The sequence below is a fragment of the Brettanomyces bruxellensis genome, chromosome 5 (assembly GCF_011074885.1).
Source record: "Brettanomyces bruxellensis chromosome 5, complete sequence".
Classification (NCBI taxonomy): Eukaryota; Fungi; Ascomycota; class Pichiomycetes; order Pichiales; family Pichiaceae; genus Brettanomyces; species Brettanomyces bruxellensis.
The window spans coordinates 126,489-140,254 of NC_054686.1; the positions used below are offsets into that span (position 1 = coordinate 126,489).

Genomic DNA, 13,766 nt, shown 5'->3' on the forward strand with positions numbered 1-13,766 from the left:
TATACCTCAGCACTAATTATATGTAAAACTTTATAGCAGAGAAAATCCCCATCCACACGTTCGGGAGGTCCGCGTCGCGTAATCCTTACCTTTTTTTTATCATTTTTTATCATCTCCAACTTCCGAAGTCGCGTCAATCGATTTCTTAATTTTCCTTTGTTGGAACTTAATTTCTATGCTAAAGAGCATACAGTGTATAAGAGTTTACCAAGCATCTATAAATCCATACTCAGAAGCGTAATCAAGGTTTTATCATGAAATCGAAACAATTTTTTACTGATTTTGAACGAGTATGCTTCAATATTCCAGCCGAAACAGATAGCTCACAGGATTCGTCTACGATTCTATTCTTCTATCTAGATTTGCGAAACGAGGGAATAGTTCAGCATTTCCTAGACCAGTTTACGTTTGAAATATGTTCCAGAATTCTCCCATTAAAGCAGCAGGTACATATAAGAAATATTAGAGATGAAAGATTACGCATCATCAAGCTAATTAATGGGATATTTGTCAGATATCTAGTAGCATGCTTTGAAAAAAACTTTGGTTCATTGTCTGATATTTAAAATAGCGCATGGCAAATTCGGAAAGCCGGTCTTTTCGAACCGTCCAGATTACAGTTTCAACAGTTCCGATGAAGAATCGATATCTTCCGTTGCAGTATGCTTTCATGGAGTTAATCCAATAGGATGTGATTTGAGCAATCCATCTGATATTGGAGGATTTCATCTTTCGGATCTTCGTGACTTCTATAAATATGAATTTAGAGATATATTTACGGAAATGGAGACAATAGAACTTGATAAGATGTTTAAAAGCAAATATTATGCCGATAGAAACAATCAACTTCAAATGCTCAGTCAGTATTGGGCAATTAAAGAAAGTCTCAGTAAGATGGACGGATATGGGCTTAATTATGGACTACGAAAATATGAAGTTCTTGGCATAGGGCACCCCACTGAATTCATAAGATCAAACAAAAAATCGATGAGTAAAAGTTTATTCGAATATCTTGGAAATACGGAATTGAAGCCAGTTGGCGAGCCGAAATCTGGAGTTAGAAACGCATGCTTTACGATACCCGAAACCAGACTAATTTGTTCTGTTGTGGGTAGATATAGTTCTGTGAAAATAATCAAAGTTGATGCGGAAGGAATCTCAGACCTCATAAAAAGTGCGTTTTCAATAAATATAGATGCTGTATAAACCACACGGAGAGAAGGAGATACTCATAAAATAAATAAAGAAATGTTATTGGCTTGACAGCTTCTTCATTCAGGACAGCTTGACTTTATAAATAGAACTCACTGTACTTTTTCGCATAATAGTACGTAGAAACTGCACCCAACGTAGTAAGGAAAAATGGAACAGGCTTCTTGATTCCAACCTGAAAAGCCCTTCCCAAACCTGCAAAAAGGGTCAATGATGAAGCCAACAATGCAGTGTGGATACCATACTCCTTGTTTTCATGTAAAAGATAGCCTGCTGTTAAATACAGGGCAGAAATTGCTGTTCCAGATATTAAAGAGGGAAGTGAGCCTTTTCTGGCATATCCCATAACACCACCAACAAGGGTAAGAGCACTAAGTGTATAAGCTGGATGATCCTGTAAGTATAAAAAAAGTGTTAGTAACAGCTGTCAAAAGAAGAGCTCCAATAAATGCGGGAAGTTAAACATACCATGATGTGATAAAAAAAAGGAATAATCCTACCTCAAGTTCGATAATACTTTATATCTCCGTGAAAACTTGCGCAAGGTTGGTGTAGAAATATATGTTGGTAAACAGTAATAAAGTTAAAACGGAACAAAGAATTCGGATTAATTATGTTGCTAAGATTTCTCTCAATTTTTATTTTTGGTCGGGATGCAATCATTATCAAAATCTACTATCCCAGTCGATAGACGCGTGTTAGTGAAATTAGGAACATCCTCTTCCTTCCGGTTTAAGATGACAAACTTCTTCAATAAAAACTTGGTTTTCTTCTTAATCTGAAGCGGGACTTTTTCAATGATTTAATGAATATGCATGAAAGGTTGATTTTTATAGATAATAACCTTGATAGCACTGAATTTGAGAAGAAATGCTTCACACGAATCACATTGGAAACGATTGAGCCCGAGCAGAAGTTCGAGCGTGATGAAGAGTTCAAGCAAGAAAACAAAGAAGATATTTTGCAATGTTGTATGGATGACAAATTATTGCTAGTCAACAAAAATTCACTTTTGGAACCCAAAAGAATGATTATCAAGTTTGAAGTTTTGATGGAGAGAGTATTCAAATCAGACGAGGCGCAAGAACAAGAGCCGGTGATGAAATATGGTGGACATATTGAATACAGTATAGTTGGGTCTTTTAATGGATGTAAATTTCTTGTTAAATCAAAAAAAAATACAGATGTGTACCTTGTCAACTGGTGTATACGAACATTTGTTTTGGGATCATTAAAGGATAATTACCGTTTTGAGATTTGTGCCAGTACCGAAACTTTCAGAGGGATTTATTTTGTTGTTAAGAGGAAATTAAACGGAATTTTCAACGCAGTATTTTCCGTCAAATTGAAACCCATTTCATTAAATGAAAGAGATATGGATATTATGACTGATCTATATGGAGAATTCAAATTGAATTGTCATTATAGGACTTTAATAACAAATCTTGAAGACAAAAATAGACAGTTGGAGAAAGATTTTGAAGAGAGTGTGAAAAGTAAAGACATATTTTGGAAAACAAACGAGAATATTAGGAATAATGTAGAAGAGATATTTATTCCCATGATCAATCAACAAAGAGAAGAGATTAGAAGATTAAATGACAAATTGGGGATAAAACAGAATCTCAATTTTTCCAGCATCCGATCAGAGCAAATTATAAATTACCAAGAACCGAATAAGAGCATTCAGTTCGATTTTGACGAAAGTAAAATCCCTGAATATCGGAAACAGATTGAAGATATATCGCCAAAGAAGAATAAAGGATTGAAAACTGACCTGACAAAGCATCCGTCCAGTCCAACAAAATGCAAGAAGAATCGGAATTTTAAAAAGGAACGGAAATTGTCTATCTCGACTCAGGAAGAAGAACTGACCGACAAGGATAGCGATAATGACGATCTTTTTCCATCTTTACATCTATCTAATAATCAGGATGGATCACGACAGAGTTCACTGCAAAGGATGGACAGTATGATGAAACTGAATGAAGAATTGGACAAAGAGGAGGATAAGAAGGAACTTTTCCACTCAAATAGTTCATATTCCGAAAGCACTTCAGAAAAACGAGTTGATTCAGGAGTAGAGGATGCAAATGAAACTGCATCAGATACGGAAACAGATGTTGATGAAGAACCTAACAAACTTTCGAGTAGTTGACGAGCTGCTTAAAAATTATTGCATTGGACGACATCGTTTCGGTGCTTAAAGCTGGTAAAGTCGTTAGTTTATCCTTTGGGATTCGAGAAAAAGGATGTATATGCTTTTTTATCTTTCCCATTTTTGGATTGTCATTTGTGGAGACAATTTTATCAATGCGCTTAATTGGAAGCGTTCATATCCTTCATTTCAAGAAAAATAATTAAACATCGCCAGTATTGCAAGGGGTAAAAAATATTGCATAGTTCAGCTCATGAATAATCCCGGCTTACTACATTACTTAGTATATATACAGATTACTAAAATGTATTTAAAGGGAAGGAAGAGGTAATATCAGTCTTCAACGTAATCTTGAATATTATCTCAGTGCTCGAGATATGATGAGTATATTGTAGGTGGTAATTGATTGGAATGAATCGAACCGGCGGGAATTTTTTGTTGTTGATAAAAGCAGTTACAAACATGTCGTATTACGTAATTGGTGCGCCTATTTAAGAATGTATTTCTGCTTTTTGTACTTTTGTATTGGTGGTGTAATGAGTATGAGTTTCAAAACATAATTTTTTCGTCCCATTTTTTGCCGAACACCGCGTCCGCACATTGTTCACATAAAGCTTTCGCTATTTCAATCATTTAACATAAGGTCCTGCATGTTAACTTCTGTGTTTGAATTGTTCATTAATTATAACCTACACTCTATTTAGACTCATTTCCAATTTTTCTGCTCACCTAATCTGTTTTCCCATTCTTTAAGTAGTCGAGTCATTTGGGCTACTATTTTACTTTTTTAGGTTCACGTAATAAAACTCAAGATAAGTTTTGCCCGGCAGCAGGGTTACTTTGAATAAATATATAGGCATATAAAAAGCACTTTTGCCAGTGTCGAAGGGAAAATGACAGATTCGGATCCAAACGGTTTGAAGGGCTCGATTCATACAAATTCTGTGACTCCTCAGAGTGGTATCATAGCCAATTCATCGCCCGATACTACTTCTTCAGGAACGAAGCAAATAGAAAGTAGTGCAAAGTTATTGGAGGAACCACAAATAAGGAAGATTTTGATATCAGATTCCAGTTTTGAGATATTACTTTATAGACTGAAGCAGAGTATCAAATCATGTGATGAGTTTGCCAACTTTATCAAAAGAAAGCATAGTTATGAGGAAAGTTATGCAAGGGATCTCAGAAAGACTGCCTCGACTTGCAAAAGCAGCATTCGATCCAACTGTGTTTTTGTGAAAGATTCATTTATAGATAGTTTGAGAAATGTGATCAACTATGATGAAAGAATGGTTGCAGATGTGCGAAGGCCCTATATTAAGGCTCTCGAAACGATGTATGATGAGCTTAGTTCATTAGGAAATACATTTGCGCGTTTAAGAAAGCAGCTAAAAGAAGAAGGAAGTAGAAAAGAAAAAGAAGTTATGGATGCAATTTCACAAGCTGAAAAATCTAGAAACAAGTATCAATCGGTGTGCGCCGATTTGGAAAAACTCCGTAATTCGGATCAGTCGCAAAAGAAAATAACACTTCAGGGCAGGAAGACGGGCCCTCAGCAGGAAGAAGAATTGAATAGAAAACTGCACAGTGCGGATGCAGATTACAACAAAAAGGCATATTATTCCCAGAAGTGTAAAAACGAGCTTATAGAAACTGTCAGACCGCGTATAGCAAATCATCTGAAGGAATTGATATTGGAGTTGGATCATGCTTTGCAAATGCAACTTTCTAAATATGCTGTTTTTTGTGAATCATTAGTCATCGGAATGGGGAATCAAATCACACCATTAGGTCATAACCATACTGCTATGCAAGAAGCGGTTTCCTCGATCGATGTCGAACGCTCATTGTACAACTATATTATAAATAGCAAGGTCGAGCATAAAGGTTCTTTTACACCTGTGGAATATAAACGTCATGCGGTATTCGGAAACCTTACGGCAGATGGAAGTTTTGCGAGGGTTGGTAATACACCTTCGAGCAGAATTGTTTCAGGAAATTCCCATATTTCTGATCCGTCTCCTGCAAATACAAGTCAAATATCTAAATCATTTATACCACATAGCACTTCACCTTACCGCTATGGAAATGATAAAGAGGTATCTACTTCATCCGGAATTAAAAATACAATTGGTCTTAATGGTCCGCGTCCGCTTTCTGAGTCGTCCATTTCACAATCGAACTCTGGCAATCTGGTCCAGAGTCAGCGGCTTTCTAATCCATCTGTTGACCAAAATGGAGAAGAAATTCAAGTGGAACCCAAGATCCCAAATTTGGGGCCCAATGCGAATAACGAGCAAGGAAAACTATTTGGTATTTCTATTGATAAAGTACCACATGATGATGAGATGGTCCCATTGTTTGTTAAAAAGAGCATACATATACTTGATAAATATGGCGTTAATACCGAAGGTATTTACCGATCCAGTCCTAATAAGATTCATATGGAGCAACTGAAAGAAATTGTTGATAGAGACCCAGAAGATTTATCTGTTTTAGATCCTCCCAATCCTGAAAGCATTACGAATGACTATATATGTGTTATAGCATCCTTACTAAAGAAATTTTTCGCTATGCTTCCGGAGCCCCTTTTAACGTTTGAACAAACCGAAAATTTTCTCAAAGCTGGACAGATTGAGGATATAAAGACAATGCATCTTCAGCTTCATAGGATTGTTTTTGAACTTCCAGACGCTGACTATTTTACACTCAGAGATTTGCTTTTTCATTTCATTCACATCAGTCAAATTCCGAGGGTCAGAATGAGTGTAAGAAATTTGGCAATTGTCTGGTCTAATAATTTATTTACACAGAATTCAGATTCAGGACCCGAACAGCTGCATCTGAAGCAAAGAGTTATCGAAGAATTGATACATGCTGCACCTGATATTTTTAATCCTATTGAGAATAACGAGGGCTAGAAATTGTCTTTTCTTAATATTTGTTTGCTTTAATTATTTCTGTATCATTTTCTTGTGTTAGTTAGTTAATATTTGTTCTTTCTTTCTTTCTTTTTTTTGAAGATTGTTTAATCTTTTTGTCTTTTGTGCACCGTTTTATAAATTGATATTAATACTCTTTTCGCATTATAATGATTTAATTTCGTTTTATAATCAATGGACCCTGTAAATATGGTATAATTAATCGTTGAGGTATTGGGACTGTAATTTTTGGGATTGTAATACTTGACAGATTAACATGATTCAATGCATCTAGCTTGAAACTTCAAATTTGACGTGGTGAAGAGCATTTATGTGTCCATATTTTCATTCAAGATCCTCCTTGGTATGTATAAAATAATGTTAAGGTATTAAGGACGAGGTACAGATGATATACTGCTGCGCTGAAGGATTTTGGTACCCCGGTAGAAAAATATCAGAAAAAATTTATATCATCCGTGCATAATAAGGCATTTGCATTTCCTTAAATTTGTGTTCCTCTTTTTTCTATGTTTCTGACCGATAAATCAAAAAGATAACTTAAGAGAGCTAAAATCGGCATTAAAATATCTTCATCTTCAACTATTCGAAGAACGATGAGTACAATTCTTCGAAATTTAGAAGATTTTCTAGGTAAAGATAGTACCCCTTTGGTTGAAACATCTCTTAATCTCGAACCGAACTTGGTAGATGAGCAAGTTATCGTAGCTGATGCAGACCTTGATAAATCGGATGATGAGGATGAACAAATCAGGAATTACAGAGAGCGATTAAAGAGGCACGATCAGATAGAAGATGGACATAAAAGAAGGCGCCATAACATAGATATTCATGATCATATGATGGACTCCCAGAACATGCTCCTTCGTGTTCTGTCCATGATTCTCCATGGAAAAAAGGAATATGAGTTACCATGCTCCGTGGCATACATATATAATATATCAGAAAGTTTGCGTCACAACTCTAGTTTTGCTTCCATGATGTATCAAAAGGAAGATGAAATTTTTGATACTGAAATTGCTTCGATTTTGAGAGAGAGAAATTCAATGAGGGACAAAGAAGTGATTAAAGAATTTATTAAATCATTTACTGACTGGCTTGCCATATTAAGGCGATTGCAAATAGTATTTACAATTTTTGATGAATCCCCAAACTTTAGAACTCACGAAGAAAAAAGGCGAATAATTCCCTTTTGGATTACTAAATTTGGTAGGGTTGTCCTTGAGCCACTGTTTAATAGTGATTCAGACAGTTCTGACAAGCATTTTATGGAAAATGGCCTTATGAAATGCTTTTTGCAATTTTTTGTCACAACCTACACGTTTTATGACCCTCCATCTGAACAAATGAACGAAGATTATACTTTGGTGAATGACTTTTTTGATATATTAAAAGTGATTTCCGATAATACGAAGCATACAAAGCCATTGAATTTAACTTCCTTGTTTAAGCATGCTGCGGCTATGTTTGTTAAAGAGTTTGATAACACGTATGAGGAACCCTCACAATTTGTTTCACGATTAAAATTTCTTCTATTGAAGCTTCGTGATTTTAAAGATATGATATGCGTTGAGATGCGAATGCATATTGATCCTTTACTGTGTTCCATATGTAAGGGATGCTTGACTTCGAATTTTGCAAAACAAAACTTCTTGGAAATAATTTTTGAAGACGTTATAGAATTTAGGTTTCAGGTTGAATTTGTCTATAGTGTACAAGAAAAGTACCGTTTGAATTTGCATGCTTGGGAGTCAACTAAGAGTTTCATTGAAAAAAAGCTTACAATAATGATTATAAGACAGAAACGCGAAACTAGGACATTAAAGTTATATAGTGCCGGACAAGTTATGGCAGATTTGATAAATTTTAGTAAGAATCTTGAGGATATTCTTGCTAAATATGTCCGCATGAGTTCAGTTGCTCTGGTCATTCAAAATGTTCTCAAGAGAACGAATTCAGAGAATTTTGTAGCTGAAGCTCTGGCGAGGTATATGCACCATGAACTTATAAATGTGTTTAATGCTGCTGAAGAATCTTCTGAAGACAAAGATCTCTCTATTTCCTTAAGGAATAGTGAGGTGGAAAAATTATCATTACATTGTTCAATGATATTTTCCATGATACCGGGTAAAAGAAATTTAGTTACTGCTATCTATGAAAATATATTAAGGAAGGAATTACTCTATGGAAGCATTATAATGCCAACGCGATTGAAAAATGACTGTATCGAATTAGTCAGGGAGGAATTTGCAGTGCGGTGCATGGGTGAAAAGTTCAGTCTAAATGTTAATAACAGCTTGCTCATCATGATACATGATTTGCAGAAAAGTAATTTGGAGCTTTATAAGTTTGTCAGCCAATCCAAATCACAATTTAAGGCAAATTTTTGCTGCTTAAAAAAGGAGGATTGGACTAAGGAATTACCCGGGGAATTTGTTCAGTTACCTAATGAATTAACCGATGTGGCCTGCCGATATCAGAAGAGTCTCAATAAGCAAAACTTTGAGTGGTATTATCAATTACAGAGAGTCACGTTGAATGTTCTTTTTAATGAAAATGATTCACATTCCTTAAAAGAAATTGAATGTTCGAGCTATCAGGCCGCTATATTTTTGGCATTTCAGAATCGATATGTCATTTCTCTCAAGGAACTTCAGTCAATTACAAAAATGGAATTACAATTTCTTGAAGAAAACTTGAAATTGCTCGTTGGAAAAAGGATGTTACTTTGTCATACCAAGAATAAGACGTACGAAATTAATTCGAAGTTCATGTCAGACAAAAAAGTCATCAAACTTCATAATTATATTAATAAAAAAAAAAAATTTCAACTAACCAGAACCGGAATAGAAAGAGCCGATTTCGAAATGATGCATATGAGGATCACCTGTTTTATCACTCGGAAACTTAAAGCGGACAGTCCAATTGAATATCTAAAGCTAGTGGAGGATATTTTACACTACTTGGTAGAATCCAATGTGAATTTTAAACAGATTCTTACCTGTCACAACACTGATATTCACGCCTTTATCAAGAAGATTCTTGATGAGTTAACGGGAGAAGTTTATATTCGCAGAGTTAATGAAAATTATTATGAGTATATTCCATAATAAAATTCATCGCTACGAGTGCAAACAAATGCATGTGAAATCGTTGTCGATGTGTCGATTTTTATTTAAAGAGAAGAATAATTTGAATAATATCTGAAATAATTTCAAAATCCGCTGTTAATAAATGCTTGAATAAGTGTATTTGATTAAGAGATCGTGTTGCGCAATTGGAAATATAAAATAGGCATAGGCAGATTGCGATGAAGTTTTTCATGTATCAAATAATGCCAAACTTTTATTGATGCTATTAAATAGTTGTTAATTAGTAATGTTTAGTGTTTTCAAAGTCAAAAAGAGAGTGAAACGTAGTAAAAGAGAGAAAGGGGGAAAGCGTAAGAACGATAGACAAAATGGGAAAGTGCACATGCTTCTAATCCTTTATGTTCGGCCTGCTTTTATTATTACTTCTTTCTTCTGTACGACGTTACAGTGGGCAACCAAAACTTATTTCCATCTGTCGTCTCATTTAAATGAGTTAAGGACACTCATTTTGCAACTGGCTATTTGACAACTTTACAGACTATGACATGTATATATACTGTAAGACGGCAATTACCTGTTTAGGTTATCTTTACCTGCTTGTGGTCGAACAGATCAATCAAAACTAAAATTAAAAAATAATGCGCGAGCCCGGAATCGAACTGGGGGCTCATCGATGGCAACGGTGAATTTTACCACTAAACCACTCGCGCATCTGCGAGTTTTGTAAGGGGTCTGCTTTAGTTTGAACCTAAATTATTTTAGATTATGTAAGTCCAAAGTGATTTGTGTGTTTGTTTTGCAGTGTTGAATCAAACCACTAAAAGATGAAGTATTGTATGTTGTAAAATAGTGTTTTTAGAATGTTATGATGTAATTTAAGTAAGTGCGGATGTCGGACATATGAGAATATTACCTAGTATTAGGTAATCTATTATTATATGTCATTAGATTTATTTGTTTTGAGATCTGAACTTATTCTAAAATAACGAAGATTTAGAATAATATCTAATAGAGACAATCCTGGATAAAATGCACTAACTGTGTATGTTAGGGAATCAGCAGAAAAATAATTATGCGCGATCATAATTCTGTTTCTGAGAATTAAATCTTTTTTTTTTATTATGTATGATTACCTCACTTTATTTTCCTTTTTATTTTTACTTTACTTTACCTCTTTTTATATAACTTGTTTCTTCTACGAAGGGACGAGACCCGATAGCCTATTTTGCAATACAACTAGTTCGACTCCACTTTGATGGTAACAGAGTAAAGGAAGTAAATTCATTTTCTTCTATGGTGATACATACACAATTGTTAGAATGTTAAAGGCATTAACATTATCACACAGACCACTTGGTACATTTATATCCACCCACTTAGGTAACCGACCTTACAATTGTCTGAATCTCCCCGACTGCTAGGTTCTTATTAGTTCTATTAAAGAAGGAGTTTGATAGCTAAAGCCCGGGAGTAACTCATAAGGTCTCTCTTAACTCCGACATGGCGTCACAGACAGGATAACCAATTTGTGTGATTTTTGTGAAGAGGCAGATGTGTATGCCATCTTTTTTTYYTTTGAATTTAGTTGAGAATTCTACGAGAAGGAATTTTTTTATTATGTCTACTGAATTTCTCTCAAGAAAAATTCTCGCTTGATGAAAATATTTTCAGGTTATGCCTCCTGGGAAAATTTTCTAAGATCCGTTATGAGTGTTAACAGATTGAGAAATTTGTGTAGATCGCTGATCATATCGATTACATAATCTCATTCATATTATCTTTATCAGCTGGTTTTTAACTGAGCTTCAGATACATTATTTCGATGCCTAAAGATGTTTAATGATTCGTTTACTTTTCAAGTGAAATCATATTTTGCTGCGCGTGAATTGTTGTTATCTCAATTTTGAGTCAAGGAAGCTGTTCCTACTCGATATTCTTAACGAGATGATCTCATATATATTAATCAGAAATTTGTCAGAAATGGAATTACTACCAAACTCTGCTATTGATGAATAGAGCTGCTTATGCAAATGGAATTTTGTTCATAGAATACTGCAAGCCCTACTTATTATTCTGGGAACTTACGATTGTGACAAACATTGAATTACATCAGGATGGTTTAGGAATGTTTTAGATGTTATCAGGCATGATGATTATTAGAAGCCTCTTTAGTGTTTATGTCAACATCATTGACAATGTCATTACATCTATAAAATGGTGTAGTTGCTATCACGGGGATACAGATATTTTGGCCCATCTTAGACCCGGTGTCGCTGAATCGATTAAAGGAAATTGTTCAGAATTTGATTGAAATAWAACGACTTAGTTGAATTTAAGAAATGGATCGAAAGAAAAGTCAAGTCTAAACGTAATGCTGCGATTGTTTCGAAGTCGCTTTCCAAGTCAATCTTTGTGACTTCCAACAAGCAAGGTTATTCCAGCATTTCGAAAAACAAGAAAAGACAAGAGCCGCCGAATAATAACCGTTCGCATGGATCTGATCATCAGAAGAAGGATCAATCTAACAAAGGCAAGAAGAATGAGAGGAAGGAGAATATGAATAATGTCAAATTGAGCGATGAATCTACTAATATCTCCGAGGTTACAAGTCCTAGGCAGCGTGCCAATGGATAGTTTGAATTACTCCGAGGCATTCGAGGATTTTATTCTTAATTGATAATGGCGCTGCCATTAGTCTCACAGGTCATAGGGAATGGCTACATGATTACATGCCTTTCCGCAAGGACGATAAAGTTTTCTCTGTTGGTTATGACGATAGTCAAAAGAAATTGGAAGGTTCCGGTAGGATAATCTTTAATTACATGGGAAATGTTCTTACACTCTACCTACACTATTATGAGGGTGCTCCTACTATCTTTTCAGAAGACGATATCAACCGTTGCCCTGAATGCCGAATTCAGACCTACTTTCACGATTTTGGTACCAAATCTCAGACTTATTCAAAGGTTCTCAATGTTGGAGATGAATGTATTCAGTTAGTTCAAGTTAACAAGCTATGGTATATACCAGGTGATTTTAATCAGTTTATGATTGGTGGAGGACAATTGCATATAAACAACTTACATCTTAAATTGGCTCATGCTAACCCTAGGCTAATCAAAAAAGTCTATTAATCATGGGACGATTACTGCTTCGAAGAAGGAAATAAAGGAACTTGATGAATTGCTCAGCAAAGGTTGTGTTGATTGTATGGAAGCGAAGGCGAGACGAGCAAATGCTATAGAGGGTTCAAGAGACTATTACTTGCGTCCTATTCCTTTTGATGTTGTTTATTCCGATGTTTGCATTGTCAAGACGCACACGAGTGTTGGCGAAATGGGTTGCTTTGTTACTTTTAAGGACCAATATACTAAGTATACAACGGTTTTTATGATGAAACACAAGAGTGATGTTGCTCGTGCAGTTGATAAATACGTTCGATGGGTATCAAACCAATTTAGCAAGGAAGGATACAGAGTGCATAAAATCTTCTCAGATAAAGGTACTGAATACTTAAATGCTGAATTGAAAACCATATTAGAACGTGAAGGTATTGAACTTCATACTACCTCCGGTTATACATCTGCGTCTAATGGTGTTGCTGAACGCTTGAACTTAACGATTATGAATGATGCGCGTGCCATGTTGCATTCTGGTAAAGTTTCTCACAATTTTTGGAAGGAAGCTGTGCTATATTCAGTATTTGTCAGGAACAATCTCGTGAATGATAATATTGGAACCAGTCCGTCACTTAAACTCAAGTTTATGTCTCCCAAAACTAAGGATTTGCATATCTTTGGTGAACTTTGTGAGGTTACTTACCCTCCGAAATACACACCTAAGCTTGGGGAAAGGGCTGTTCAGGGCATATATCTTGGATGGAGCAATGAAACCTTTGGTTGCCAAGTCTTCATCCCGAATACGCCAGGAGACACACGTTACGGTACATTTACGGATACACGCCATGTTCAATTTATGAACCCGTCTGTACTTTATACAGACTATTTTCTTACACCTCAATCACGCGTGGATGATTCATTGCAGTCACTTTATGATCCAAGAATTGAGATTTTTGCCGATCTATCTGCTGATGATGCATCAAGTGATATTTCTTCTGAGGTGCCGAGTATTGTTGGATTATCTGAAGGTCAGAATGCGTCATCTATTCCTGTTGACAGAAAGCTCTACGACGATGCTGCTATGCAGACCGAGCTATCTGAAGATGATGATCATTCGATTGTGACAGAGCCCACATTGCGTGCTGGCAGTCCAATTGTATCCAGTTCAGACGATGACTACGAAAGTGATTCTGACTGGGTGCCAGATTCAGATGATAATTCAGACATACTGTCTACTACTTCTTCT

At 35.6% G+C, this 13,766-nt stretch overlaps 6 protein-coding genes and 1 non-coding gene across 7 annotated transcripts; 5 read left to right on the forward strand and 2 right to left on the reverse strand.

Annotated features, from left to right (window-relative positions):
- Window positions 1-254: 254 nt before the first annotated feature.
- On the forward strand, window positions 255-1,206 carry BRETT_004085 (uncharacterized protein; the record flags this gene model as incomplete). Its single annotated transcript, XM_041282583.1, has 2 exons — window positions 255-446; window positions 526-1,206. 2 exons carry the CDS (start codon window positions 255-257, stop codon window positions 1,204-1,206), a joined length of 873 nt encoding a protein of 290 aa, XP_041135359.1.
- An 85-nt stretch (window positions 1,207-1,291) lies between these two features.
- On the reverse strand, window positions 1,292-1,683 carry BRETT_004086 (uncharacterized protein; the record flags this gene model as incomplete). Its single annotated transcript, XM_041282584.1, has 2 exons — window positions 1,292-1,606; window positions 1,681-1,683. The coding sequence occupies 2 exons, from the start codon at window positions 1,681-1,683 to the stop codon at window positions 1,292-1,294; spliced, it is 318 nt and encodes a 105-aa protein (XP_041135360.1).
- Window positions 1,684-2,023: 340 nt separating this feature from the next.
- On the forward strand, window positions 2,024-3,370 carry BRETT_004087 (uncharacterized protein; the record flags this gene model as incomplete). Its single annotated transcript, XM_041282585.1, has 1 exon — window positions 2,024-3,370. One exon carries the CDS (start codon window positions 2,024-2,026, stop codon window positions 3,368-3,370), a length of 1,347 nt encoding a protein of 448 aa, XP_041135361.1.
- An 893-nt stretch (window positions 3,371-4,263) lies between these two features.
- BRETT_004088 (uncharacterized protein) lies at window positions 4,264-6,291 on the forward strand (the record flags this gene model as incomplete). Its single annotated transcript, XM_041282586.1, has 1 exon — window positions 4,264-6,291. The coding sequence occupies one exon, from the start codon at window positions 4,264-4,266 to the stop codon at window positions 6,289-6,291; it is 2,028 nt and encodes a 675-aa protein (XP_041135362.1).
- A 614-nt stretch (window positions 6,292-6,905) lies between these two features.
- Window positions 6,906-9,419, forward strand: BRETT_004089 (uncharacterized protein; the record flags this gene model as incomplete). The annotated part of the gene is made up of 1 exon (XM_041282587.1): window positions 6,906-9,419. One exon carries the CDS (start codon window positions 6,906-6,908, stop codon window positions 9,417-9,419), a length of 2,514 nt encoding a protein of 837 aa, XP_041135363.1.
- A 621-nt stretch (window positions 9,420-10,040) lies between these two features.
- BRETT_004090 lies at window positions 10,041-10,111 on the reverse strand. Its single transcript has one exon. It is a non-coding gene; the product is annotated as a tRNA-Gly (tRNA).
- Window positions 10,112-12,130: 2,019 nt separating this feature from the next.
- Window positions 12,131-12,535, forward strand: BRETT_004091 (uncharacterized protein; the record flags this gene model as incomplete). Its single annotated transcript, XM_041282588.1, has 1 exon — window positions 12,131-12,535. One exon carries the CDS (start codon window positions 12,131-12,133, stop codon window positions 12,533-12,535), a length of 405 nt encoding a protein of 134 aa, XP_041135364.1.
- Between the last annotated feature and the right edge of the window lie 1,231 nt (window positions 12,536-13,766).